The 27,165-nt window shown below is 40.4% G+C and overlaps 1 protein-coding gene across 4 annotated transcripts in view; it reads left to right on the top strand.

Annotated features, from left to right (window-relative positions):
• smyd3 (SET and MYND domain containing 3) overlaps positions 1-27,165 on the top strand; it is a 53,378-nt gene that overhangs the window by 9,498 nt on the left and 16,715 nt on the right. For 3 of the 4 annotated variants that reach the window (XM_086026057.1, XM_086026055.1, XM_086026053.1), the window contains exons 2-5: positions 3,250-3,313; positions 3,836-3,943; positions 4,516-4,573; positions 4,661-4,815. In XM_086026057.1, the coding sequence (XP_085882183.1) occupies positions 3,250-3,313; positions 3,836-3,943; positions 4,516-4,573; positions 4,661-4,815 (385 nt within the window). Of the gene's footprint in view, positions 1-3,242; positions 3,314-3,835; positions 3,944-4,515; positions 4,574-4,660; positions 4,816-27,165 lie in introns of all 4 variants that reach the window. The other variant, XM_086026056.1, reaches the window with a different exon arrangement.

The following is a 27,165-nucleotide window of genomic DNA, read 5'->3' as shown; positions in this document are numbered from 1 at the left end:
GTGTAAGTGTACCTAACAATATGCCCCATGGCTATTTTATTGACCTTACTATAAACAATCCTAGGTCAGTCTAGTTTATATATGTATGTTTATTTCTTCATCACGTACAACATTCTTCCTTAATTGCAAGCCGTTAGAGGCGTTTTGTTTAATAATGATGAAATATACAGTAGATGAGTTCTGATGTCTCTTCAGTTTTCAAAATGTCACTTTTTGCCCTTTTTTATTTGTAGTTAAACCAAAAAATGAATTTAAAAAAAGAGAAATACAGTTCAGTGATAACATACAGGCTTTAAACTGCTCAGTTCCGCTGGTGGACTTGCAGACTACCTGTAATTGCAAATATTAATTTACGGAATTACTACAAATGCCAATTCTGGCTTTGTTGCTAGGTTACACCGTTATCTCCCCTTAATCATGTTTAACATGGGAGAGTAATTGATTTTCCTCCTCATTAAATGTATTTCGCGTGACACCTCCTCGGCTTTTGTTCTCGCTGCGATGTCAATTCCTGCTGACACAACACATTTGCCTCGGCGCAACATGGCCGTCAATATGGTCAGACCATTCTCTGAGGGAAGAGCTGGCTTTTGTGTTGCATGTTTGTCCATGTATTATTCCATATGTGGTTAGTTTCTTACATTGTCTACAGGCTTAGTAGAAACATTTCCCCAAATAAGGTTGTGGTCAACATCAGTCTTCCTGTTTGAGTTAAAGATGTTGGGACTTCCTGCCGCCGCCGGCTTGTGATGTAACCAGACGTTAAATGTGTAACTTAAGCGAGGGGCTCTGCTGAACTTGGGTCTGGCTCGGCTCTCTATCTGTTGTTATTATTGCCTCGTGTCTCACGCTGCCGCCGTGGGTTTCTTAAAACCGTGGGTGGCTTCTCAGGTTTCTGCTCTGTCTCAACATGACAAGAATAGCTGTGTTTGCACCAACCTTCGCCCCGGCATAGGTCTATAAAATTTGAGATTGGAAAGGGAGGACAGGAGGAGATGGATGGAGAATGGTGATAAATGACATTCTGAGGGGGCAGAAAAGGGGACTGTTTTGGTTTCTTTTTGTAGACTCTGGGAGCCAGATGCAGCACTCGATTCGAGTCCCACACTGATAGGCCTATATAAGAAATGCTAAAGTGGTGTGGCTAATACTGGCATACAAGAATGACGATCTTTTTCATATTACACTGTATTGTCGTTCAGCCCATATGCTGGATGATAAGCCTTTACTTCAAAACAAGTGTTTTAGTCTATTTGAAATAAATAAATAATTTAAAACGTTTAAAAAAGTCTTTGGGTATAAAGCCTGTAAAAGAACGCAACAATTTTATACAATGGAAGCACTACAGTACACTCCATTACAGTACACTGGTGCTCAGATTTTTCGGACATAATTGTAATTTTAAAGGGGAGTTTGCAGTCTTAAAACTGCTAACACGATTTGAATGTACCCTCAATGTAGCCTTCCTACTTTTTACCTTTTGTTGCTATCCAGATGTAAATATTCCACAGTAGTTTCAGCCCAGCTCCTGAAGGCTAAGGAAACAAGTCAGCGTAAGGCTTCGGTGATGTGTCTGCGAATGCACGGCAAATGATTGGCACCTCATCAGTCACACCTTCTGTATCTGACGGGTGGTGGTGGTTTCTTAAAAATCTAATTAGAGGTACAAGATGATTTTGTTTTTCACAAATCATTTTACTACTGTACTACCAGAGCTGGGCATATGTGGTGGACCGGTGCGCCCATCCGCCTATGACGTACGCCCATTCTCTAGGTGATAAACGATAGACGGGAAACTTAAAAAAACATTTTTCTATGTAATCCACAAAATATAATAGCCAGGACAGAGCCATATTCACCAAGGCATGGCTAATTTTCACAAGATATGGTGCTGCTACTTGTCTGAACAACCAAACAAATGCCATTTTTCATATTTCTCCTCTTTGTCGTCACTTTTACCTTTACGTGGTGCCATCACAATACCTAAACGCACAAAAAAGCCCCCAGAAAAGCAAATCATATTATGGCCTGGCAGAGGTAGGAACTCAGGGTTTTTGTGCAACTTTGAAAGCATGTTTTTGACTGAATATTTTGGGAGGTTCCGCTGATTGTTCCACTGATATCTGTGTTTGTATGTGCTGTAGCTATAGCTTACTGCAGCCTTCACACATCTATACAAATCAATACTATTCCTGAGAGTTTGTGTGACTCTGTCTGTGCGTGTGTGTGTTTGGAAATGATGCTTTCCCCAGTGCCAGTATTTAGCCCAGGGGAGTGGACAAGTACTGTGGTGCTCTGGATTGTTATCAGACTAACAAGCATCCTGGAAAGGCCGGCAATACACCTTGGGGCCACGCGGCACACACATACATAAAAATAAGCATCAATTTAACAAATGGAGTGAGCAATCATCTCATGGGTTGCTTTTAAGATTCAAATCTGAAAGATGGTTTGGTAGATAACATGGTGGTGTCATGAACATTTTCTGGGAAATCGTAAAACATCTGTGCACAAATTCTGCCACAAAACTCTTCTCGCATGAGCTTTTTATACAAAATTATACACGATTTGTCAAAACAGGCGTTAAAAGCGGATATACTACACAATGACAAAGTTGAAGAGAATGACAACTCAAGGGCTCAATTGATTTGTTGGGCAGTTTTTCTTCACTTTGTACAGATATTAAATTTTTTTTTAACCAAATAATTTAGTAATGTCAATTGAACAAAACATTTATATTTGGTTGTCATGATTTTCCACGATTTCTGATTCCAAACTCAATTTGTTGTTAAAATTTTAAATCAGTTCTTCCCTTCAAAAAATATGCAAATGACAATGCCGTTATTCAAAACTAGTTTTGCCTTTTTGTCCTTCTGAGATTTGCTTTTTTTTCCTTATAGCAAACAAGCATCAAAACGACGCCTATTTTCAGTAGCAATGAAATGCTTGAGCAATTGTGTATATGTACCGGTAATAATATGGGTGATTATACGTTCATAATTTTCATAGTTTTGACAACTAAGAGGAAACCATAAACGTAATATAGTCCATGATGAAAGTAAGTTTGACATCCCTGCTGTACAGTATGTGTATACAACCAACGGGAAGTCTATAATCACGTATTTTAGACCTATATGATAACTGATCATTGTTTCAAATCACTGTTGTGTTTATCATGGGAGCTGTACTCTGCTTAATGAAATCTCAGTTGACTATAATTACTGTATTATGTGTGTTTGTTGTGCCGAGGCATGAGACCTTGTTGCGGTGCTCCCAGTGCAAGATGGCTCGCTACTGCAACATCACCTGCCAGGTATAATACTGAAAGGGGAAGTCAATCCAAACATATTTTTTTCCCAGGCCCATGAGTCTAAACACGGAAATTCTGATTAATGTTGCGTTTGTGGAATATGAGAAATCCACCCGTTTTTAGCTAGCTCAGATGGCGGCCATTTTGTCACTTCGGTCGACTGAAAATTACACTGAAGTTGCTCAGGACTCTGATAACAACCAATCATGGCTCAGCGTCAGAAAACAGGCGAGCCGTGATTGGTCATTAGCTGAGCCCTGAGCAACTTCGATGTCATCTTCAGTCGACACAAGTGACAAAATTACCGTCCCCTGAGATGACTAAAAGTGGGTGCATTTTGCTGCTTAACTTATGTTCCACCAACACAATATTAATCATTTTGCCGTAATTCAGGTAGTGGGCCTGCATAGAACATATTCTGTAAAAAAAAAAAACATGTTAGGGTTGACTTTCACTTTATGTGTGCATGTGCTCTTTTGAGTGTTGTATGTTTAAATTGTTTTTTGAAATTATTCTACCATACAGAAACAAGCATGGTCTGACCATAAGAGGGAGTGCAAATGTCTCCGGAGCATCCTTCCCAGAATTCCTACCGACTCCGTCCGATTGGCTGCAAGGCTCATTTTTGCCTTGGTACGTACGCTTCGGGAATCTTTTATTTTGTCCTCATGATTGGTCTTTCAAATGATGACACTGTTTGTCACTAAGGTTTGGGGAGTAGATATAGCCTGTAACAAAATGTACACTCTGGTTCCCACAATGGCAACACAGCATGGGTTTTTGAAGGTTTCTAGTTCCTTCGTTGAACATTTCTGTGCAATTTTAAAAGTCCAGTTTCATCCAGATAAATAAAATAACTCCTCTCGAGTGTGAGGTAAATTCGATTCCTAGGTACAGTAGATTGAGGCAAACAATCCTTAAAATGCCCTTTTCTGTCCATGGCATGGTTTATTTTCGGGAATGCTCTGCATCCCTGTAGTATTTTGTAAGAAATGGATAACTCAGTCAGAAGTAATATTTTCATTTAGTTGGCTGTTTATTTCTCCTGTGTTGGACGCTTTATTGCAGTCATGTTTGCACTTCAACAGAAGACACGAATGGCCCATCTGTTGGTGTCACAAAAACGTCCTCCCGAGTTAAATGAGGATGGGAATATTTTGATGCTGCAAATTAAATGTGTTTTCCGCCTAACTCGTATCGTTTAGATGAATCCAGCAAAGAACAGGAGTGAGGAGCTCTACTCATTAAACGAACATGAATCACGTATGTTTTCCCTAAAAGACATGCATTTTGTGCTTACGTCTCTGCTTGGTACGTCATAAAACAACTGTGTTGTGTGTGTGTGCACAGACCTGACCTCCATGTCTGAGCAAAAGAAACAAGGTCTGTCTCAGCTGGCATCCATGCTTGAGATCTACCTACAACAGGAAGTGCCTGAACTGACTCTGGAAATGACATCGGCCCTGCCTCGGTCCTGCGGACAGCCCCTTGACCTGATTGCAAAGGTGGGCTAATGGCACACAAACACAACGAGTTGTTTGCTTCTGTGCAGCTTGCAAACAAAGCAACTCCCTTGTAAACGCTCTAAACAAGCCCAAAGAGATGCGCTACAGTGCACACAGAACCGCAGACCGCAACAAGCAACTGTTTATTGTGTTTGGTGTCCCCTGCTGTGCTTGGCGTGCACCCCAACATATGTCCAAGATCATTCTGGCATTTGTGATTGGATCCCTGTGCGTGCGTGTGTGTATTCCCGGCACAATCTGGGGTCTTTTCTCACTGGAATTTAAACCACATTTCATTACATGTGCAAGTACAAGGACATGTTTGTCTGGCTTGCATCTCTACCCAGTCACGGGCGAACATGCAAGACTCCAAGATTTTACGACTGCAGGCCATTGTAATCAACGTGAGACTGTCTTTTACTTGCCCCAACACAATGGTTGCGTCATAATTGAAAGCAGCCAGGTGAATGAAAGTGTTTGCTGTTAACATGAATGTGCGAGACGGGCAACAGGCTGCCGCAAGCTACATAATGTGGCTGTTCAACACCTGGAAATATATATACTGTAACACAATTTTCCGTTTTAATAGCAGCATGTTTAATCATATGCCGGTAACAAAACTTAATGTGTGAAATAAAGCTCACAGAGCTGTTGGTGACAGCATATTCTCAGCATGTAGTCTCAACAGATTTGTTTCCACGTCCTTCCATAATTGATCGAATATTATGGAGCTTGACGGTGAACATGTGCGTTAGCGTAATATCTTTGGTGGGATATGGAGTTATTGTGTGTGTGTGTGTTGGGAGGCGGGCTTGAATGTGGATTGTGACGGCAGGAAAATCGGCTGATTAAATGCGTTTTAAGATTCCGATGGGAACTGTGCCGTGTTTGGTGGAGAGCGAGGTGAGGCGTGACCAACACTGTTTAGATTAAAGAGAGAGAGGATGAAGAATGTACGAGGAGATCACAAGAAGTCAGAGAGCAGGAAGCCATGTGTCACAACTGAAAATGTAAAAGAGGACTAATATCCTTCAGCGGGTAGCACGTTCTTAAAAGGTTTCTCACAGAAAATGTTTTTTTTCTTCTGGATGAGGTTTCATTTTCCAAGTTATCAAACATGTAGGCCTGATTTACTACAATTCCAAATAGCAGGCACTAACTTGCGTGTTCGCTCACTCTAATGTGCGCTTTTGACAAAAGATGTTAAAAAGGGCTGCAAAGCTAAACAGTGGTTTTGAGACAAGAGTTAATAGTTGAAATCTTCCCAGCAAGCCACGTCAGCGCAACATTCAGTTTCTTTTCCTCCTTTCATGGCGAGCTTCAAGATATACAGCTTTAGATAAGCAGCAAGTTCCCCTGAGATGAGCTGTTGCTATTCATACGGCCACTTTATTAGGGTATTGTAGGCGAACAGAACCGCAGCCCGGCTTGATGTCTTCATGTTGATGATTTGGCTTGCAAAACATCCAGACAGCTTGTGTCCCATATTTAAAAGAGGGTTTTGGTTACAATGGAACATTTGGTAGAGCACCGCAAGCACAAAATGAATCACTGTTAATCAGTCTAATTGGCTGAGTCAGTCATTCGATCTCCACCTAAATAAACGTGGTTTTTAACTACAAAATTGGAGACTGAATATCCCAAAAATGACAAAAGACTGTTGCAAGGCAGAGCAAAGTATCACAAAGGATGATCCAAGCTTATTAAAGCGAAAGTCAATGGGAAAATGTTCTTTACAATAATAGGTTATATGTGCCTCCACTAATCCAAACACAGCATTCTGATTAATATTGCATTTGTGGAATATTTTTTTCAGGCATCTCAGGGGGCGGCCATTTTGCCACTTCCATCCATCCATTTTCAATTCTTATCCTATTTTTACGGTTGCGAATGTGCTGGACCCTGTCCCACTTTTAAGGCGAGAGTCGCTGTACACCCTGGACTAGTCGCCAGCCAATTGCAGGCTTTTCAAAAGTGCTTGTTAATTTATTTGTTTTCATAGACACATCAGTTGTGTAGTGCTCAGAGACAAAAGCCTTACGGACCTCTAGTTTGTTCTACCAGCATTCCCTGCATATTTCTTTTTGGATCTGTTTGCATGGTTCCATGTGTAGCGTTCAACACAAGTATCCCCATGTGGAGAACCACCACACGCTGACGTTTGCTGGTCAGTCTTACAAATCCCACCAACTCACTTAGCCCCATTCATGCGTTTATCTCTCCGAGCCTCCACACCATATAATCCTATTACTAAAGCTCTGAAGTTTCTGCTGTGCTGTAAGTTCAGTAAAGCACTTGTGTTACACTCACAGTGTGTCAAGTGTGTATGTGGAGTCATAGGCATTGTAGTGTTAAGTGTTTAAGTCTATTAATAGGCCGTTTAAGGCTATTAATATGTCACCCTGCTTCTTGTTTCTCGACATGGCGAGAAGAGCAAGTCCAAATCCTCTTTTCAGTGAATGGTTCCGTGTTGTTATTGCACCTCACAAATAATGTCATTGGGTTTTTTCTATGCTGGATGCTTGCAACAAATACTGCAAAATGTTCTGATGGCAAGTGGTAGCTTAGTTTCTGATGGTCTGATTTGAACACAGCCCCCCAAAATTGTAATTTACTGCATATCTCTCATCTGACTCTGTCGAAGTCCAAACACTTTGGTTCAGTGTTGTCACGATACCAAAATTTGGATTCCGATACTATACCTGCATAAAATACCTCGATACCGGTACCGAAACGGTACCTCGATCGAAATATAAAATCAGCAAATGCAGCAAAATTAAAGCTGACAAGACCTTCAAATTTAAAAAAAATGTGCTATTAACTCATTCACTGCCATTGACGAATTTTCTTGTCGTTTCACAGTCCAGCCATTCAATCCCAGGAATGTATTCATATTTGCTTCACATTTTTTCAAACATTAGAGTAAAAGAGTGTCTGAAAATGTCCACTGATAGTGTAGTGGTACACACGCCTGAGTTGTGTGCGGGCAGCGTGGGATCGATTCCCGCTCAGTGACAGTGTCTATGTGTGCCCTGCGACTGGCTGGCGACCAGTTCGGGGTGTAGTCTGCCTTCGCCCATTGACGGCTGGGATAGGCTCCAGCAACTCCCCGCGACCCTATACAGGATAAACGGTTTGGAAGATGACATGACATGACAGTGTCTGAAAATGTCTGGCAGTGAATGAGTTAATTCAAAATATTAGGATTTGCTTGATAGGAAAATAACATTTTATACGGTGTTAAACACTTTCTTTCCACACTTGATTATTTATATTTATAAACTACATGTAAATTATGCTTTAAGAAAACTCCCATGGATTTATTGTGGGGCCCTCCAACATTTAAATTGCCCATCCCTGATCGAAATTATGCAATTTAACCCATCCTACTTTTAGCTCCAAACATTGATCAAAGACATTGGCTCTTTGTAGATGCGACAAATGTTTTCTTGGCCGAGGTTGCTGTGCCCTTGCATATCGTCGAATGTCCTGTGAAAAACACATCTGTCCAATTTTGTAAGTTTGATTTTTATTTTCATGCTAATGGGATGTCTGTAACATGGAAACCCCATTCACGTAAAAATAAAAAAAATTAAAATGGATGTTTTTTTTCACAGGACATTCCACAATATGTAGGTTTCCCTACTCTTTGACACTACTCATTGCTTCCTGTTGCGCACTTTTGGCACAGTGATTGGTTTTAAAGATTGTTAATCTGCATATCCAGGATTTACAAAGCAACTGGACTGAATCTACTGCTGTCCGACTCCTTCCTCTTTGCACAGTCAGTACATGTGTCTCCCATCACATATTGATGGAGCTTGTATTTCTCACCAGTGCTGTCATGCTTTCCAAATAGTTAACTGCAGTGGCTGGCATGCAACACAACTTGCCGCAGTTGAATTAAGTCATTAACCGACATGTGCCTACAGTGACATGCATCTACACAGGTAGTTTGGTGATTAGACCATGGTTGCCAGCAATGGGATGAATTGACTTTCTGTGTGCGGTTTCCATAGTAACTGTCTAAAAAAACAATTACCTCAGGGGCGTTTATGTGAGCTATTTCAAATGCCATGTTTATAGTCTAGCAGTGAACAGTAATGTGCTAAGAGGGACTTGTAAATGGTGTTTGGCCACCCGTAGGGGGCACTGTGATTGCATGCATCGATCTGTTCTATTAGTGAAAAGAAGTGCGGAAGTCTTTGCTGATTATTGCTTTTTTATCCGGCTTCCCAGTGCATCCCTACAATATCCATTGCCATTCCCTTCTTGTTAGTCCTCACGGCGCACACACCTCTGGCCTCCTCGGTAACAAATGAGGAGTTTAATATTGTATACTTGAACTATTCACTGTGCTTAACCATGCAGGTCGTTACCGTGAGTAATCAGTCCGTATGACCGGCAGGGGCTTGTGTCATCAAATCATTCTTTATGCTAATGGTTTCCATCTCAACAATGGTTTTACAGTGCACTGCAAACACACTCTTGACACGAGGAATGGAGTAATACGACTGCATCATTACTGCACTTTGTAATCCCAGGAGAGTAATGAGGGAGAGAGTGATTCTCTTTTGTGTGTTGGATGTTGGCCTTGTGCATATCCATGTGTGTCAGTGTGTGTTGATGCTTTGTTATAATGTGCTGCGGACTGTGGTTTATGTTTTCTTGTGCGTGTGCAGCAGGTTTTGGTCAGTTGCATGATTGTGTGTTGCTTCAGGCTTGCGTGTGTGTGCACGCGCCTGCGATTGCTCGGCAAAGTACAATGGTGCAATAAGCAGTGACAGATGAGATCTGGCTGAAGAATCTTTTATTCCTTCCTAAAGCCACCTACCCCTCGTGTGTCTACAAGTTGCTATGTTTATGTTTGAATTACGTTTTTTGTGTGTATGTATGTCTTGTTTTGTTGGATTTGACTGCAGCATTCAATATGGTAGACAAAAGTATTCTTTTGACTCGTTTGCAACACCAAGTGGGCATTAGTGGAAGTGCTCTAGAGTGCATTAGGGCCTGTTTGGCTGGCAGGACTTTTTATTTTAGCCTAGGTTCCTCCGAGTCCCGCTCTGCCCCTCTCTCGTATGGTGTTCCACAGGGTTCTATTTTGGGGCTCTTGCTGTTTTCTTTATATTTGCTGCCCCTCTGTTCCATCCTTTGAAAACACTGTATTTCCTTCCACTGCTATGCGGACGACTGCCAAATCTATATCCCGCTGAGCAAAAAAGACGCATTCTCCATAAGACATCTTTTGCCCTGCCTAGAGGACATCAAAGACTGGATGTCACAACATTTCCTAAATTTCAACGAAAAGAAAACAGAAGTTATGGTGTTCGGTCCCAGTGGCTCTTCCACATCTCAACCCGTTGACCAGGGCCCCCTGACTTCATATCCAAAGCCAACAGTCTCAAACTTGGGTTTTAAAATGGACAGTGGTCTTAAATTGGACCAGCAAATCAGCGCTGTTCTAAAGTCCAGTTCTTTCATCTTAAACAGCGAATCACGCGACCTGGCTCCGTGTGATTTTACTTTCCCAAATTCAAGGGGCTCATCAGTGAATCCTGTTTTGAAAACATGGATGACATCAAGATGGCTGCGATGATGGAGCTGTGGAGGCTCTCGGAGGAATCCTTCTAGGAGTGCATGAAGGCGTGGCAAAGAAGACTAGGAAAGTGCATTAGGCACCAACGGGATTGCTTTGACGTGGAAAATGTGTGGTTTAAATTTGAAATATACTTGGTGACAAGAGTGCTGGAACCTTTCTTAAACACCTCCTATGTATGTTTACGCCACTATATCGGTATAGGTTTGTGTTTGTAGTGCAGCCGGAGGGAGTGTGTGCAAACTTATTGTTATGCTGCATCGGCCCCCGCCGCATTGAGAGCCATTGCTCATGCAGCTCGCAGGGTCGACATGTCGCCACATAAAAAATCTGCACACATATATAAACGACTCCATGTGCTTCAAAGCAGCTCCTCTGCGTCGTCGTTTTCTTTGTCTGCTTGGCTCCTTTCCGCCCGACCATCATTTATCGACGTCACTGACATTCCATCATTTCCCCTCTCCTTGTGGGTCTAGGAGTCTTAAACTGCTGCCGGGATGCTGCGGTCACATCTCTGACAAAGACTGATGGAAGAATGAGATAAAGCTGTTCTTGGAAGACCTCGGATGGTTGTGCAGTTGACGTCGAGTTTTGAGGGTTAAAATCTGTAGCTCTTAACACGTGGCCAAAGTGGTATTCACTTCTTAAATTTTGTCTGTGACCGGTTTAACCGCCAACTCACCTGCAGCCTGAGTAAGGGCAAACTCTATGAAAAAATGGACGTATTATTTTTTCATTTATTTGGTAGCAATTAAACAAGAAATGAAAAAAAAGAGAATGAAGTGACTAATTCGCACACTTCACATTTAAAACGTTGGCTTTCAAGTCCAAATAATAGTCGGTGTTGGTCATTTACCGCATGAGTTCACACTGACCACAAACCATCTATCTTTCTGCTGTCCACAGGTAGATGATTGAATTTGCGGGAAATTAGATTTACATGAAGGAACAATTTGTTGAAAAGTCAGAAGTGAATAGGTCATTAAAGATGAATTGTGTTTATTCAATGATAAAACTGGCAATGAATCTTCCCCAATGTAAGCAGAAAATTTTAATCTCCCTTTTCAGACTCATTATCAATCTATTAACATTTTCATTTGCTGGAAATGGTTTAACAACGTCCTTCAAAAGCATGTTTGTCGGTATTTTATGCTTGCACTTGCAATTTTTTTCCAAAATAGACTTCCTGTGTCCAGTCAACCGGAAATTAAAAGTAGAAGATATCAAATCAGTTTACGTAGGTTCTTTGGGTATGTCCACTGAAAAATGTCAGACATTGTGTGCACTTTTGTTCCATCTCAGTAGAGATGTTTATTTATAATCTTGTCAACAAGGGCATTCTAATATGGCAGAAAAACATCCAATCCCTGTTTTCTCTACTGTAAGCAAAGATGGCGAAACTGCATGCACAGCACAGGTAGGTCATGGTTCACATTTGCATGCTCACATATTCTCTCGGGTAAGCAGCATTTTCCCGGCTAATTCTCTGTGTTGGCGTTGTTAGAATCATATTGCTTGTGCACATCTCCGTGTAGGCGTGATTCACTCTGTGGACAGATGTGGAGTAGATCTGCAAGTGTGACTTGATGCTCGTGTGTAGGAGTAATTTATTGTCTTCATAATTATTTGCTAGCTGTTGAGCCATTTAATAGAATGCAGACACTCAAACTCGACTGACTTCACAAATGGGAACGTTATCATTACCCTCCCAACATGATACACAGAAGAAATCATATGCTGAAGTGCAACTGACTTTAGGCTCAATGAATTACTTTTTTTTTGAAGGGTTGCACCACCATAATTACTGTGTGGTGGAAGAACCCATAAAACCGTTTGCTAAATGGTAGTCACTTAAAAACCTTAAATGCTAATTGGACAAGTGTGAGGTTCTCATCCATTGGAGGCCAATTAGAACCAAGGAGAAATAAAGTACTCATGACCCTTCCCCACAGCATAGTCCCGGCTGTCGTTATTGACAACGCTTTTTCCTCGTCTGTTAACTGGTGAGCTGGGGTTTGTGCCAAGCCGATCTCATATTGGTGACCCAAACCACCGCAGATCGCTCAATTATCGAGCTGATGCGTCAACTCCGCGCCATTCCAACATTTGAAGTTGCACTGCTAGAAATGACAAAAAAATGAACACACTTGCTTACACTAGTTTGCTCTCTTCTTTTAGTCTGGGAGCTGTTGTACAGTATTATAGTCCATCGTCTCCACTTGCAACAGATGAGGCTTCTCTGGAATAATGCAGTGCATATCGCCTTATGTCGAAACAAATACTACAGAGTCTACTTGTCCTGCAGTGTTTATTAGTGCGTCTCTGTCCGACTGTTGCTTTCAGTGCAGCATGGTTTTTGCAGTACAGCATCTCCGTCGCGGGGGTTACGTTCAACAACACCAGCACCGTAATAAGTGAAATCCACGATATAAAAATACACACCCTAGGGATGTTATTATAACATTTACGCCACTTCAATTTTTGTTTAAGGTCTTTAAACACACTTAAAACGATACAAACATATTTAAACATTTATAATGTATTGAGAGCAGGATCAATGAATAACACCAAAATATTGTGAAATGTGCACTTACAACTCACGATGATGATGAAACCGCCGCAATACAGTGCATTCCCGTTTCAACGGCAAAATAATGCTGTCTTATTCATATAAAAAAAATGAACAACTTGTCGTGTTGAAACTGACTGTCGAAAATATTTTGTCTGCATGAGCAAATAGTACAAGTGCGCATTAACAGTCTCAGCTCCGCCCTTCTACATCGGTGACTTTTTTTTTTTTGTTATGAACATCGTTATGGGCAGTTGCTAGCTGGCTGTGTTTCTTCTTTTGTAAATGTGGGTGGCTTCATCAATGCTGTTTTCGCTAACATCATATTACAGCATGGGAAATACTAAAGTGACCAGAAAGGCGAGCAGCACGCTATGGACAGAACACAACTGACAATCAGCAGCTGGCAAAATGACAGCAATGCTCTGATTGGCTCAATCAATACATACAGATATTTTTTTCGGGACGCGAGGGGTTACAGCGAAACTACTAAATGAACAACATTTACAAAAAATAAATAAAAATGCCGTCACCACAAACCCGGAACCTGCGACGGAGGGGATTTTCCTGTAATAATTTGAAATAGTCTGTACTTTGCAAAGGGATGTGTGATCAGGGTAGGCGAGTGAGGCAGTGCCGCCCCCTGCTGTCCTTTCCCCTGCATATCAAGAGTTAATGGGGGAAAAAATAACTACATTAAATTAAATCAAATGGCCAAGCTTTACATTGATTTTCATTTTCAATAGAATAATTATCAATGATTTCATCATGGAAATAGCTGAATATGTATATTTCCTTTTCAAATACACGGGCGAATAGGCTCCAATGAATTCATCATAGCTCGTCCAATTCTTTACCGATTGTGACACGGATTGGTTTGTTAGAAACATCAGACATGCAGTTATGATAGGACACCTTGGTAGCTTTCATAACATATAAAATAAAAACGGAAGAGCAAATGCCTTTTCTTGTTTTAAAAAGGAGAGATCAGCAAAAGAAGCAACTACCCCAATGACCTTACAGTGAATATTTGTATTTATTTTTCTTGCTATCACAATGTTGAACAGTGTGGAATTGCCTGAGGCGCAATCCAAAAATTTGGAAACCATACTGTACATTCAAAATGTCAATGTTGACCTTATTTCAAACATATTTCAATCAAGGTCAAAATTGAAAAAAAAAAATGGCTACTTTATTTTGGGTTCATATTTTTATATCCAACTACAGGGGAGTAGTAACTCAGCAGTCTGTTGGGCAGTGGAAAAACATCTTTTAGTGTCTCCTGTTGGTGCTGTGATGGGTGCTTAAAAGATGTGACCTCAAACCTGAGCAACACCATGAATTCAGGTATTCATTGAATTTAGCGTGATGTGGTAAAGTGAGTGTTTTTTCCAATGAACAAGAATTACAAACCTCCATCCCAGTCTATTGTATTTTACAACCCGTTTTCATATAATTCCTAATCTGTTCCTGTTGTTGCACAGATGTTACAATTGCCTGTAGACATAAAAGCTGTGGCATGTCTTGCCCCACCCTTTTATGGTGCCACCGCACTTCCCAAACCCAAATTGTACAAAATACTTATTTTGTCCCCGTCGCAACTTAACTGTTAAACCCCCGACCCGTATCAAACCGAACTGTTTGGTCCCAGTGTCTACACTTGTATGTCAATGTGTGAAGTCATTACAATAATCCTGGTGTGAATGTGTTGGTGTGCTCATCCTTATCTCGCTAACATTTCCTCCGCTTCACCGTTGTTCCTCGCAGCCTAATTAGCTTAGGCTTTACGTAATCACGCACACTCATAGCCACACACGCAGCTTAGTGCAAGTACATCATGAATGAAGTCAGACTGTGGTGACCGATTTAGATTGGCTGTGTGTGATCTCACAAGGAGGGAATGAAGGTGAGAAAAAGGCATTTCAGAGGTAAAAAGTAGGAGCTCAAATGTGAAATTAATCTGAATGTTTTTTTTAGTCAGCAATATTCTGGCCTTGATTATCCTGCATTGTTGTTGTTTGGGGGCAGGGTGTGACTTAGTGGACAGCTTTTGACTCCAGCTGCGATATCCACTTTGTTTCACGTCTCTTTTGTCCTCCCACACACTTTCTCCGCAAGCTCTTCTGTCGCCGCAGCGTTTACAATGATTACTGTTGCGCGCTTGTCTGGATGGATGAAAACACGGATAGCGGGTGATATAATACCAAAGTGCGCGTGGATGTTATTATGCCTAATTTCCTGAATGTTCTCCAGAGAATTGCGCCCGAAAGAGATCTCTAAGATAGAGTTTGTTTTTCTCACCTATTCTCTCTTTATATTGCCTCTACAATTCAGGGAAACAAACCCGCAACTGCCTTTCTAGGCAATCAGTAATGAAGCTGCTTATTATCGAGGATCAGAAACAGTTTTTGGATCATAAAAACAAAGATCAACTAATTTTAGCGCCGCTTTAGACCCCAAAACATAATGTCTGCTGTCTTGGCGTTAGTAATTTTTTATATTTAAGACAAATCACTTGTCATTTTTGAAAATATTATTTTTGCAAAGTTTTCACAGTTCGCATTAAACAGATGTGAATATTTTATTCAAAGTTACACACCGACGTCTGTATTGTTGTGCTTCACTGGGAGTGTTGAATAGCACACACTTAGCAGCCTACTTCACTAAGATAGAAAAATGGAATCTAATCTTTTGGCCTTGACTGAGGTCTCCACTCGACTGTATGTAGGTTTTTCACAGCAGGGTCTTTGACCGGAGTTGCTCATCGTTGAAGTTGCCAAGCAACCACTCATCTTTTTAACATTTTTCATGAAAACATTATCATGGAGTGTTAATTTTCTTAGTGCTAGGTATTAAGCAATTAACCTCTCGTAAGCACTGTCATGTCCACGACATTGTGCCAATGGAGATTTAAATATAATGACGTCTAATTCGCTGCTCATTGTCAAGGCAATATGGATGAAATTGTTTACAAATTCATTACTCCTTCTGAGGGTGACTGAACAGGGAACAAATAGTGGAAGGTGATACATGCAAACATAAATACTTTGCAGCGCATCGTCGTTTCTTTTAAATGTGACACATTCACACCTTCACTGAATGTTATATCCAAGATAATGAAAAGCTGCTGTTAAATGGATCGTCTCCTTTTTTTTTTTTCCCTATAAATTATTTCATGCCGTACATGCTATGGTGTTTTTAAGGCAAGTAAACCAGCAGAGCATTAACTGTAGGAACACGGTATAGTATGGGAATCAATTCTTCATCACATTTATAATAACACTTTAGTAGTGTTTTCTGCATTTCACGGGTACTATAGGCCGGTCTGCCTCTGTTAAACAGCCGTTCGTCAGCAATGTTAAAATGTTGCACTACCAGTATGCTTTTATGATTTCAACAGTATGGGCCTGGAACATATTGATTCAATATCTATTATTTCCTATGAGACTAATTGTTTTGTTATGTGAACACCTTGAAAGTCAACCAGCATCACATAACAAAATGTGTTGCACGTTGGTATTTTTGTCCAATTTCATTTTTTTAACTTAATACACAGCCACAAGAAATTACAGTTTATTTCACAGTAATATTCAAAATATATGCACGTACAACACCATGTTAAATTTGCATGTTCCTGCTGTAACAGGCACCCAATTTGGCAATGCAAGCCAGCACTTAACCGGACTACAGCCAACAAGCCGGGCTCCGTCCAAATGGGACGCCATCCTCAGACCAACAGCAATAAATCTATCTATTTAGCCTTATTTAATCTCATTTGTTTGATTAGTACAAAAATCAAAGCGCATAAACAGCAGCTTTTGGTTTTATCTAGTTCGTGGGAGCCAATTTTTATTCTGGCAGGTCGCCTGGCAACCTCAGTGTGATGACAAAGACGCTTTCCAGCCAATTTATTACACTTTCATTTGCATGTTTTTCGATTTGCTGCTAATTGGGTTTATTCTAATGTTGGGTTAGAGCCAGGCCAGCTGTCTATATGTTCTCTACATACCTTGTGTAGGTCTAACCCACTGGCTGCTGGTTGGGTAGCTCTATATGGAGCATTTGTCCTTGAATCAAACTTAATGGAGCCCATTCATTATGTTATATTGCAACGTCAGATTGTAGTTTGGAAGATGAAAATTACTTTCTGTAATGTCAAACAATTTTTCATCCTAGAAGCTCACTTCCTCCTCGAAGTACACATTACACATTATAGCAACATTCCCGTTATACAATATGACAAAAAAAAAAAAAAATCACATTTTCCGAATCCAAATTTCGCTAATCTCCCATTGTCCAGTGTTAGCGTAAACAGATGAGCTATCTTTCTCACCTGATCAACTTGTGATGTAGAGATGAAATATATGTTTTACAATAGGGCAAGTAAAAATGTCGTGAATTGTGCCTGTATTTTGTCCAAAAGTTTACTCTTAATACTACTCTGTGTGTATGTGTGTGAGACAACTCGCCTTGCCCCTTTGTATTGATCCATTCTTGCAGCGCGGGTTTGGTGTTGTCAGCACTTTTTCCGACCCAAAGCCAGCAAGACAAGATAGTGTAAGAGATGAATGGAGTATTGCACAGATGGATGGAGATTGCTGTATAACCTTGTGCGCATGTACACTAAAAGAAAAGACATTGTCTTCCTCTTTACCATTTCGGTGATGACTAAAAGAAAATAAATCTGTTGGATAAAAGTGAATTTACCATAGTTGGGGTAGATGACAAGAGGAAGGACAAACACAGTAACACCAGTGTCCCTGTGGGCCAGGATATCTAACATGGTGTAATTACAGTAGGGAGCTCTTCTAATTGACTCCTGCCGCGAAGCCCCTGAGTCTGCAGTGTGTTTGTGTGCGATGGAGAGGGATAATCCCGCTTGAGAATAGATGCTTTAATAAACAATTGCTGCTTCAGTATAAATCTGTTTTGTTAATGTATCCCTGTTCAGATTTTTTTTCCCATGTATATATATTTTTTAATGACTGAATAATTTCTCCCTGAATGCCTATTCATGAATGCATGCCTCATTAGTCATCACATATCTTGGGTCATTGGCTATTTTTTCCATTTTATTTGACTTGATCCAAACCTGATTTTTTTTTTTTTTTTTTTTTAGCTTTCCCCGGCAAATCAATCAATCAATACCTGATGCATTCATTTGGGATTGTAGCCAAGAGTTTGATACATGCACGCCAGAATCAAATTGCTCCTACTAGCGCAACTATCCGTATCTTTACTGCACTGAAGAAAACTGAGCTATTGCATTAGGACGACTAAAACCAGGCTCTTGAAATTCATTAAAAGTAACACCTCAATTTGACCACGTGAAACTGTTTTAAAGTTTGAATCGGCTGTATGACATAAAACATACAAGGAATTTGTCTCCGGTGATGTGTAAATTAAGTCTTGTGAGATGTCAAACTTTGGCGCAAGCTTAGCTAAAAATGTGTGTTCTCTTTTCGCCGTTTAAATCCACAAGGAAGGAGCAGAGTCCCTTACTCCTAACGCATAGGTATTATTTTCTTCGCCTTATTTTTTTTCTCACACATGCTAATATTAGCTGGCCCTGTTAATGTGCCTTCGCTCACGAAAGCCTTGCGATCACACCTCCATCACCACTTTGCTTGGATGACGTATGAATCTACAGGAGAATTACAGTACATATTTTCTTCTCCATTGTTGCTTGTATTGTTTGACTGATGTATATATATATAGTTTTTACCGTTTCGAGTGGTATTACGAGGTAAAAACAAGTTTTTATTGCCATTTCAATACTTTTGGAGGAGACTGTATATGGATATACTGTACATGACTTCTCTCATGGCAACATTCATGCGTGCGCTAATGTGCTGTTGGTTACTCTAATTAAATAAGGGGTAGTAAAGATCAAAGGTAAGCCTCCCTGCCCCATTCAGTGTGTTAGTGTGTCAGCTCGTTGTCAGCATTCACGTGCATGATCTGTGGTGAAAATGTCATCCTGTGTAGGCCACGGGCGAACCAATTTTGAACCTCATAATGATGATCACAGTGAGATGGAATGCCCGCACGTGAGTAGCATGACAGATGGAGAGGCAGGCGATGCCATGTGTGTTATGGACTAGTTTTTCATGGCTTGTACATCAACTCACACACACACCTTGTAGTGTTACGTTGTGTCGTCCCTGTTGGTCAAGGGCATCTCCTCGCTTCACAGGTGAAGGAAGATACTATTTTTGCCACAATTAGCTTTGTGAAAGGTGACCATGAAAAAGGAGGAGGAAGAAGAAGAGCGGGGAGAGGACAATACATTAATATTTTGAAATAATTAAATTTATATTAATATCTCTATGAGAGTAGCATACCTCATTAGGTAGGCCTCTCAAAATGAACGTACATAACTGTATGGCTACTACTACTACTAATAATAATAATCAATCTTGCCAAAGACAAATTTGTGACACAGCTCTTGGAATCAATGACGTCTCATAATTAATTGTCTAAGTCTACGTAACAAAGTGACCACTGAATGTAGATGATAAAATGTAACACATTGTCTCTCATCAGTCAAGGTAATTTGTGATGATGAAAGATAATTCACAATCAAAAGGAATATTTAAAAAAACTGGACCCAAATGAACCTCATTAGATAGTTTTTTGAACCAGGGATGTAAAATTAAAAGCCCTCTTTCCAGTCTGTGTGGGTGGTTCCCCGCACTCACCCACTTATCTGACATCTTACAGATTAGTTTGTGATCGTTTATTCCACATCGCAATTTTTGCTCACCACTCCCATCCCCCAAGGTCCTCGGTTCCCCTCCTCCTCCTCCTTTCATCACGCCGCACAGAGCACTTTATTGAAGGCCTCCACCTCTCTGAAGGAATCCGCAATGAGCTGCTGAAGAGTACAGCTCGAGGGGAACAGGAGAGAAGGAGAAAGATGAGTGCAGTTAAGATCAATTCGCTAGTGAGGCTTTTTTTTTTTGTTTTACCGGGTCCAAGCATGTCGAGCTGATACGATATAGATGACACAAACCACTGCTGGTTGCTCATTGGACAAGCATATTCATCATTAACATACACTGAACAAAAATATAAGAAATAAAAACAGAGGACCCTCACTGTCCTCCATTTTGTTCTTTTCTTAGCATGTCTTGTTCTGACTGATATGTTCAACATGGTTTGGGTTTTGCAGTTTCCCACCGCACTATTATTAAAAAGGGGGTCAACCCAAACATATTTTTTTTCAAGAATATTTTCGATGCAAGCCCACTAGTTGATAGACGACATTCTGATTAATATTGCTTTTGTGGAATATAAGTTAAGCAGCAAAATCCACCCCTTTTTAGCCATCTGTGGGGGCGGCCATTTTGCCACTTCTGTTGACTGAAAATGACGCTACAGTTGGGTAACGACCAATCACAGCTCACCGATTTTCTGAAGCTGAGGCGTGATTGGTCGTTATCTGAGCCCTGAGCAACTTTGATGTCATTTTCAGGCGACACAAGTGACAAAATGGCTAAAACGGGGTGGATTTTACGGCTTAACTCATATTCCACAAAAGCAATATTAATCAGAATGCCTTGTTTCAACTAGTGGGCCTGCATAGAACATATTCTTGAAAAAAAATGTTTTGTTTGGGTTGCTTTCCACTTCAAGTAGGAAACCGACCACTTTAAACCAAGATGGTTTAAGATGAGCTGGTAATGTGAAGTGCGAATCGTGGCGGTCTGTTGTGGACTGTGTCAACTAATTGCTAATTCAACAGCCATGGCAAGATATGCTCCATGAAGACCTTTACTATGAACTCCACCATGATTCATGGAACGATGGAAAACAGGAGTTAAAAAACGTTCGGTGAGGGCCCTGCTAATCCTTTTACAATGACATTAAAAACCAAATTAATTAATTAACCACGAGTTTTCCATAAATGTAATCCAACGCCCATCACAAGCATGCTTCTACCGCTCTTGTTTGTGTTGTTCCACCCTGACACCTAGAGGTCAGCAGTAATGTCGTATTCCTTCAGGGGAACTATGAATCAATAACCCAGTAAGGACACACACACACACGCACATGCACTAGCAAGAACACAATTTCAGTTCAATGTCAAACCACACCTCAAAAGGACTTTTACCTTTTACTCATCGTTTTTTTTTTTTTTTTTCCCGCTTGTTCCTAAGTCTTGTTGCATCTAGTAAGACCAACAGTTCCTAAGGCAACTTAAAGCATCCACATGAATTACAATCCATCCGGGCAAACTGGAGCATGCTTGGGATACTGTAGACACATTCATGCACACTTACCCGGCATTCCCGGTGATGTCGGGATTAACCTGCCGGGGCAATTGTACAGCTGGTGTGTGTGAGCTCCACTGAGCAGGAAAGAAAAGGATCTTCTAGGATGAGGTCCAACTGACAACGCACACGCACGCACACACCAGTTGCTCCTGTGTGGGCTGTTTTGCTCATGTTTTATTGCTAGGAGCTCTGCATTGGGAGCTCTACCACTTGACAGGCAGTGTCATTATGTTGACAAAAGTAGGAGACGGTAAGACCTACAGTCTTTATTTTCCAGAAGAGGATTGAGGCCGTGACTCTGGTGGTGAGACTGAAGGATTATTCTTCTAACCACTACTAGCGAAAGGTCTAAACCCTCCCTGCAGGTGTGTGTACTTGTGCCTGTGTGCAAGTGAGCCATGTTTCCAGATGCTGGTATACACCAGCCTGAAGCAAGACCTTCTATTCATCCTCTTTGTTTCTTTTACCCTCGCTTTAGTTTGTCACCACAATAGTAAATACCTACCGCAGCTCGATCACTGAAATTTGATTTCAGTATTGACGTAAGAGGAGTAAACTAGAATATCTTTGCCTTAGTATAAAATAGACGAATGCTACCTTCCTTTTGGAAGAATGAACAGAGCAGATTTGACAGTATGTTTGTGGAATAGACATCATACTCCAGTCTGCAGCAAGAGGAACTGCATCTCTGTGTTTTAGGACAGTAAATCAGATACCTTAGCTTCACCATAAAACCTCTTTTTTCCATAAGACAACACAATGGCTGGGAACTGTCAAAAGGAGAAAATGACTTGAATGCAGAGATTTGTCCATTCATCCTTTTTCTCCTCCACTTTTGCTTATTAGCGTCACGGGTGAGCTGGAGTCTCTGCCAGCCGACTTGGGGCGAGAAGTAGAAAATAATATCGGCATTGTCATCCTGGCCCGTGGAATATGCGTATTGCAAAGATGTGCAATAAGTTTCATGTGGATTTTATGTTTTTATCTGACTTTGACCAATCTAATGCAACATTAAATGTCCATCCAATGGGTGAGCATTACTAACACTAAATAACTTTAAGTCTATATATTAAAAAAAAAAAAGTTATCACAATGAATTAGTTAAAAATACATTGATCCCACTTTTTTGCCACATGAAAAATCTTCCTTCTTTTATGAGATGATAAAAAATTTCATTTCTCTAGGTACGTGTTAAATATCAACACCCATATTGCGTGTTTTTTCAATGTCGTGCAGCCCTAGCAAGAGGTCAAACCCTCGACTGGTTGCCAGCCAGTTGTAGCCCAGATTTGTCATTGAGACGCATTTTATCTACCTTTAGAGGAAGTGTCTGACGTAATTTTATATTTAGGTATTTAATATTACATGCGATCTTTTTTGGTTTGTCAGGGACTTGTCACATGACTGTTTCTCCAATCCGACGTAACTACTATTGAGATCCGAGCCCATTTTACCAATCAAACAGAGCCAAGTTCTCCTGAGACTGCACAAAGTCTCTGCGGCAGTGCGACGCCACACGGAAGCAAACCCCAGTGAGCATTAGCGGGATAGAAAATGGACGGACTACGAAAAAGAACAGACTTGTCATTTGCGTCTCCCTAAAAATGTCGGCATTTTAGTCTCCATTTGGAACTTGAGATATGTACAAGAATAGGCTTTCTCGGTCTGCGTATTGAAAACGTAATGCTCTGTGGAATAAAATCGGCAAGTCAACTACAGCACGTGAAGCAGTTCCTCCGAACTATCGGACCTGTTGGCGGGAGGGTTGCGAACATTTATATAGAGCAGGGAGAAAATCTGTAAACTGCAAGGGCAGACAGAGCGCTGATGATAAAGATGTAAGTAGACACAAGTCACGTTTGGTTTTTATAGGCGTCACCTTGGTTGAGCGCAGGACAAGAGTTCAATGTTGCCAATCTTGATTTCATTCAGACCTTAGCTTGTCCCGACTCATCCCCATTATTGCCACTCTTAAATACAGTTTATCTGTCACTTTCTCCTCCTTCATGCCTCCCTTACTCGTGATTCTTTTCTGTTCATCATAGCCCGCATCTGTTTTCTCACTCTAGCCAATCTTCTCTCTGCCCACAGGGCTCACCGTTTGTTCCTGTGACAAAAATATCATCTGTGACTTTCCACTAATTAACAGTTGTGTGTGTGCGAGTGTGTGCGTGTGTGTGTGTGTGTGTGTTTGTGTGTGTGTGTGTGTGTGGGATGCGAGTGTGTGTCCCTCCCAGGGTAACAATCAGTGAGAGCTTAGTTCTATTTGTTGCATTTGTTCTGCAGAGTTTAATAAGCCAAGTTTGAATAGATAAATGAATTATTGAGTAACATGAATTTTGAATGCGATAGCACCACCATACAACCAAACACGCATTGCAGATTGATAAATAATGCAAAGTTGCTTATTTACTTAGTTGCACAATAGTCACTGCTTGTAAAGTAAAATCGAAAAACACTCATGTTTTGTTTTGTGTGTGTGTGGTTGTTTTTTTTTTTTTTATCTTGAAGACATTCAACCATTTTGTGGTATTAATCAGAATAACCTAAAGGTTCCAGTTGTCATTGCTTTAGTGTCACTCTAGCATCATTTCCCGCATTGCGAGAAGTTTTATGCACATAGTTGTGCATTTAAAGAGATGGATGAAAGTCATTTCTATTGTGTTGGACTCCATTTTGTTGCAGACGGTGGGCAAAATCCACTGCTTGCAAAACAGCAGTGTAAAAAAGGCCAGAGGAGTGTGCCCTTCTCACTTAATTCATTACCCCATTTGACAGGTTTATAATGAGTTTTTGGTCTCAGTCGCTAGTTTTCGTGTCTTTCTCATGCAGCACCATGTTCCTTTTAATGTCCATTAGCTCATTTCAAATAAAGCAGATTATACTTAAAGATAAATGGGGGTTTGCCGACCTTTTGATTGACGGGAAGCCACCATGGCAAATTGCGTCTATCAAATCAGAGGTCGGCTAATCATAGGCTGCTGCCACAATGAGCACATCCATTTGAAGTCTCAAGGATACCGTCAGACATAAAGATAACGGTTTACGCGTCCGGTATCATTTCTAAATAAAGTTAAGCAAACAAGTTAACCCATTAGCCGTCTGAAAAAGGTACTGTATATGAACTACTACAAGACGGTCAATAGAAAACCTTAACCAGTCAGAGCTTGAAGACATTAACCAGAAAATCTGTCTTCAGGAATTTATCATTAAAACACTGAAAAAGCAATATATGCATTCCCATGAGTCTTGCCCCACCACACGTACACATGGCGCTTAAGTATTAATTAAATAAAATACATTGAAATAGCATGAATAATAAGGAGAGACTAAGGAGAATAATGATTAAAAAGTTGAAGATTTTTAACTTCCTCAAACGTGCCTTGGGGGAATCTTTGGCTTTTCAGATATATCCTGAAAAACCCTCTTCCAGGTTTCAGCCTCTTTTGTAAATCATCCTTATTGGAAGCGGGAATAGGGAATAGTGTTTGTACTTCATATATCAGCTCCAATTCAATCATACCGAGGCTGGATATATTCTGTATGTTTAGTAGTGATGTGATTATATTGGTGCTCACTCCAGGCGATGGCTGCATGTGGAAGAAGTGAGAGACTGAGTGCTGCCTTCAAATGTAATGAAAGAGCTTTTCATTCATACAACACAGCAGTAGTCATGCAGGACAATAAGATTACCTAAAATGCAACACCGCTCTCAAAACAATAACATCTTTACATTAGCTTCAGTCATACCTCATATTTCTGATTTGTATCTTTCCCCAGACTGGCTAAGGCTTTGCACACCTACTTGTTTTTCAGAAACATATTTTTTCTCAACTCCAGTGAAAAATTAGCCCCATAACAATAATGCTTTAAAAAAGCTACATTTTGTCTTTGTCCAGTTAAATGTACAATATGTATAAAAAAAAAAAAACACAACTCTGTATTTCCTGCTATAGTAAGAAGAGAGTGTAACTGTACCTTACATTCACTGTCACCAAGTGACAAAAGGCCAAGCTGCATAGAATGAGTTTTCAAAATACCAGCTTCTACTGTTTACACCTTTCTTCAATTACTGCTATTCATCTAGTGTACGATCTTTGTGTTGCATTTTTTTAAAATTCATTTGAGAACATTGCAGTTAAAATTCTGAATCGCCCTTTTGTTCTGCCACCATTTTTGTTATTTGGCAGTGATAGGAAGGTGCATTTTTAGAATCTCACACAGCCTTGATAATGACATTCATAATGTGACCTTTAGGAGCATAGTCTGATTATGTGGGATCATGTTAACACAATTAACAACACGGTTAGCTGAAAGGATTTTAACGCATCTATAGTACGTTGTGCTATAACCTACAGTATACATACACGGACAGAGACGTGACTGTGAATGGATATGAGTGATGCACTGCTTGTTGCGGTGTGTGCATTTGTAGCGCGCGCGTGTGTGTGTGTGTGTGTGTGTGTCTGTGTCTATATGGCCGGCGTTCATCCAGTGGTAATGTGCCAAGTTGACAAAACATGACAGTTTTCTTTTCCTGTGTATTCTTTGATATGATTCAGTATCAACGTTGAAATGAGTCATTTGAGAGCAAGACGGGGCAATCTTGTGTTCTGTTCCAGATGCCGCAGGCCATGTTGATGTTGAATATCTTTCTTCATGCATGCAGTTTGCTTATATCTTTGTGTATTTGCTCATATATAGTAGGTAGTGTTTAATGTGCCTTATGTTTGTGTCCTCTCGCATTACTGCGTTTCAGTAACAAGCTTCATTTTCAATTTGTGAACTACATTTTCATCACTCACTTTACACATCTGCGAGTGCCAAAACAATTGAAACACTGCTTATAGTAAATGGTAAAACAAACAAAACTACCTTGATTTTGGTAACAAGTGACAACACTAGAGTCTTATTGGTTTGAATTGGAGTTTTTTTTTCAAGCAGTAGTGGCGGATGCAGATCATCACCGGAGCACTAATAAGTGACGGTAGTGATATAGACAACGTGCTTGTGGACTTTGAACCAGTGGAACCAGTCGAATGTGATATACGGTTAAGATATATGTTTGTGCACAGTGACGATATCGACGGCTTTGTAACAGAATGGATTTTTTTCCTATTAATTAAAAACACTACTTCTCTTGCACTGACACTTTTTTACATTGTTGATTGAAGTAAATAATAATAAACTCCGGCCTGTGTGAAAGCCACGTCTGAAGTCTCAAATTCTTTTGGAATTATCTACTACAGGGACTGAGATGGCAATTATTTTGTAGGTGTTGAATTTCCGGGAAAACATCAGGTTTTAGGGGGTGATTGTAAATTTTCCCTGAGCTTTTTGAGGGACGTTTCGCCAGGCGCATTAGGTCTTAATGGGTTAATGTGCGGACAAAGTGGTATCATTTTTATTGTCCTAAGTACTTTACAGTGATGTTCACAAAGGGTACTCTTTCAAGGGGGGGCTCTTTCAAGAAATAAAAGCATAATTGAGAGTTATTTATAGAGACTGGAAAAATAATACTTTGAATGTGCTTATTTTGAAACTGTGGAACCAATTAGAGTGACAGGAAGTCAACACAACTGATAGCGGAGACAGAACAAGACATTAAAGATAATTAATATTTTTTAAAAATGCTTTCCCGTGGCTTATGAAGGCAAGCAACAGCGTACAAGGAGGTTGATGATTCGTTTTGTTGTTTATGGGTATGTTTGTATGTCTTTGGAGAAAAGACAAAGCAATGATTAAATCATAAATACTTTATCAGCATTATTAGAGCACTCACACACGCGCGCGCACGCACACACACACAACTGCTGATTGTATCTAATGGCCTTTGTAGTGTTTGTCAGATTGACAGGAAGTAGGTCTGCTTCCCTCTTCCAGCCCCATTAAAGACATAAACCATC

This window comes from Filicampus tigris, chromosome 3 (genome assembly GCF_054856515.1).
Source record: "Filicampus tigris isolate MCC_2025a chromosome 3, RoL_Ftig_1.0, whole genome shotgun sequence".
NCBI classification, from domain to species: Eukaryota; Metazoa; Chordata; class Actinopteri; order Syngnathiformes; family Syngnathidae; genus Filicampus; species Filicampus tigris.
This window is presented reverse-complemented; position numbering and strand designations above follow the sequence as displayed.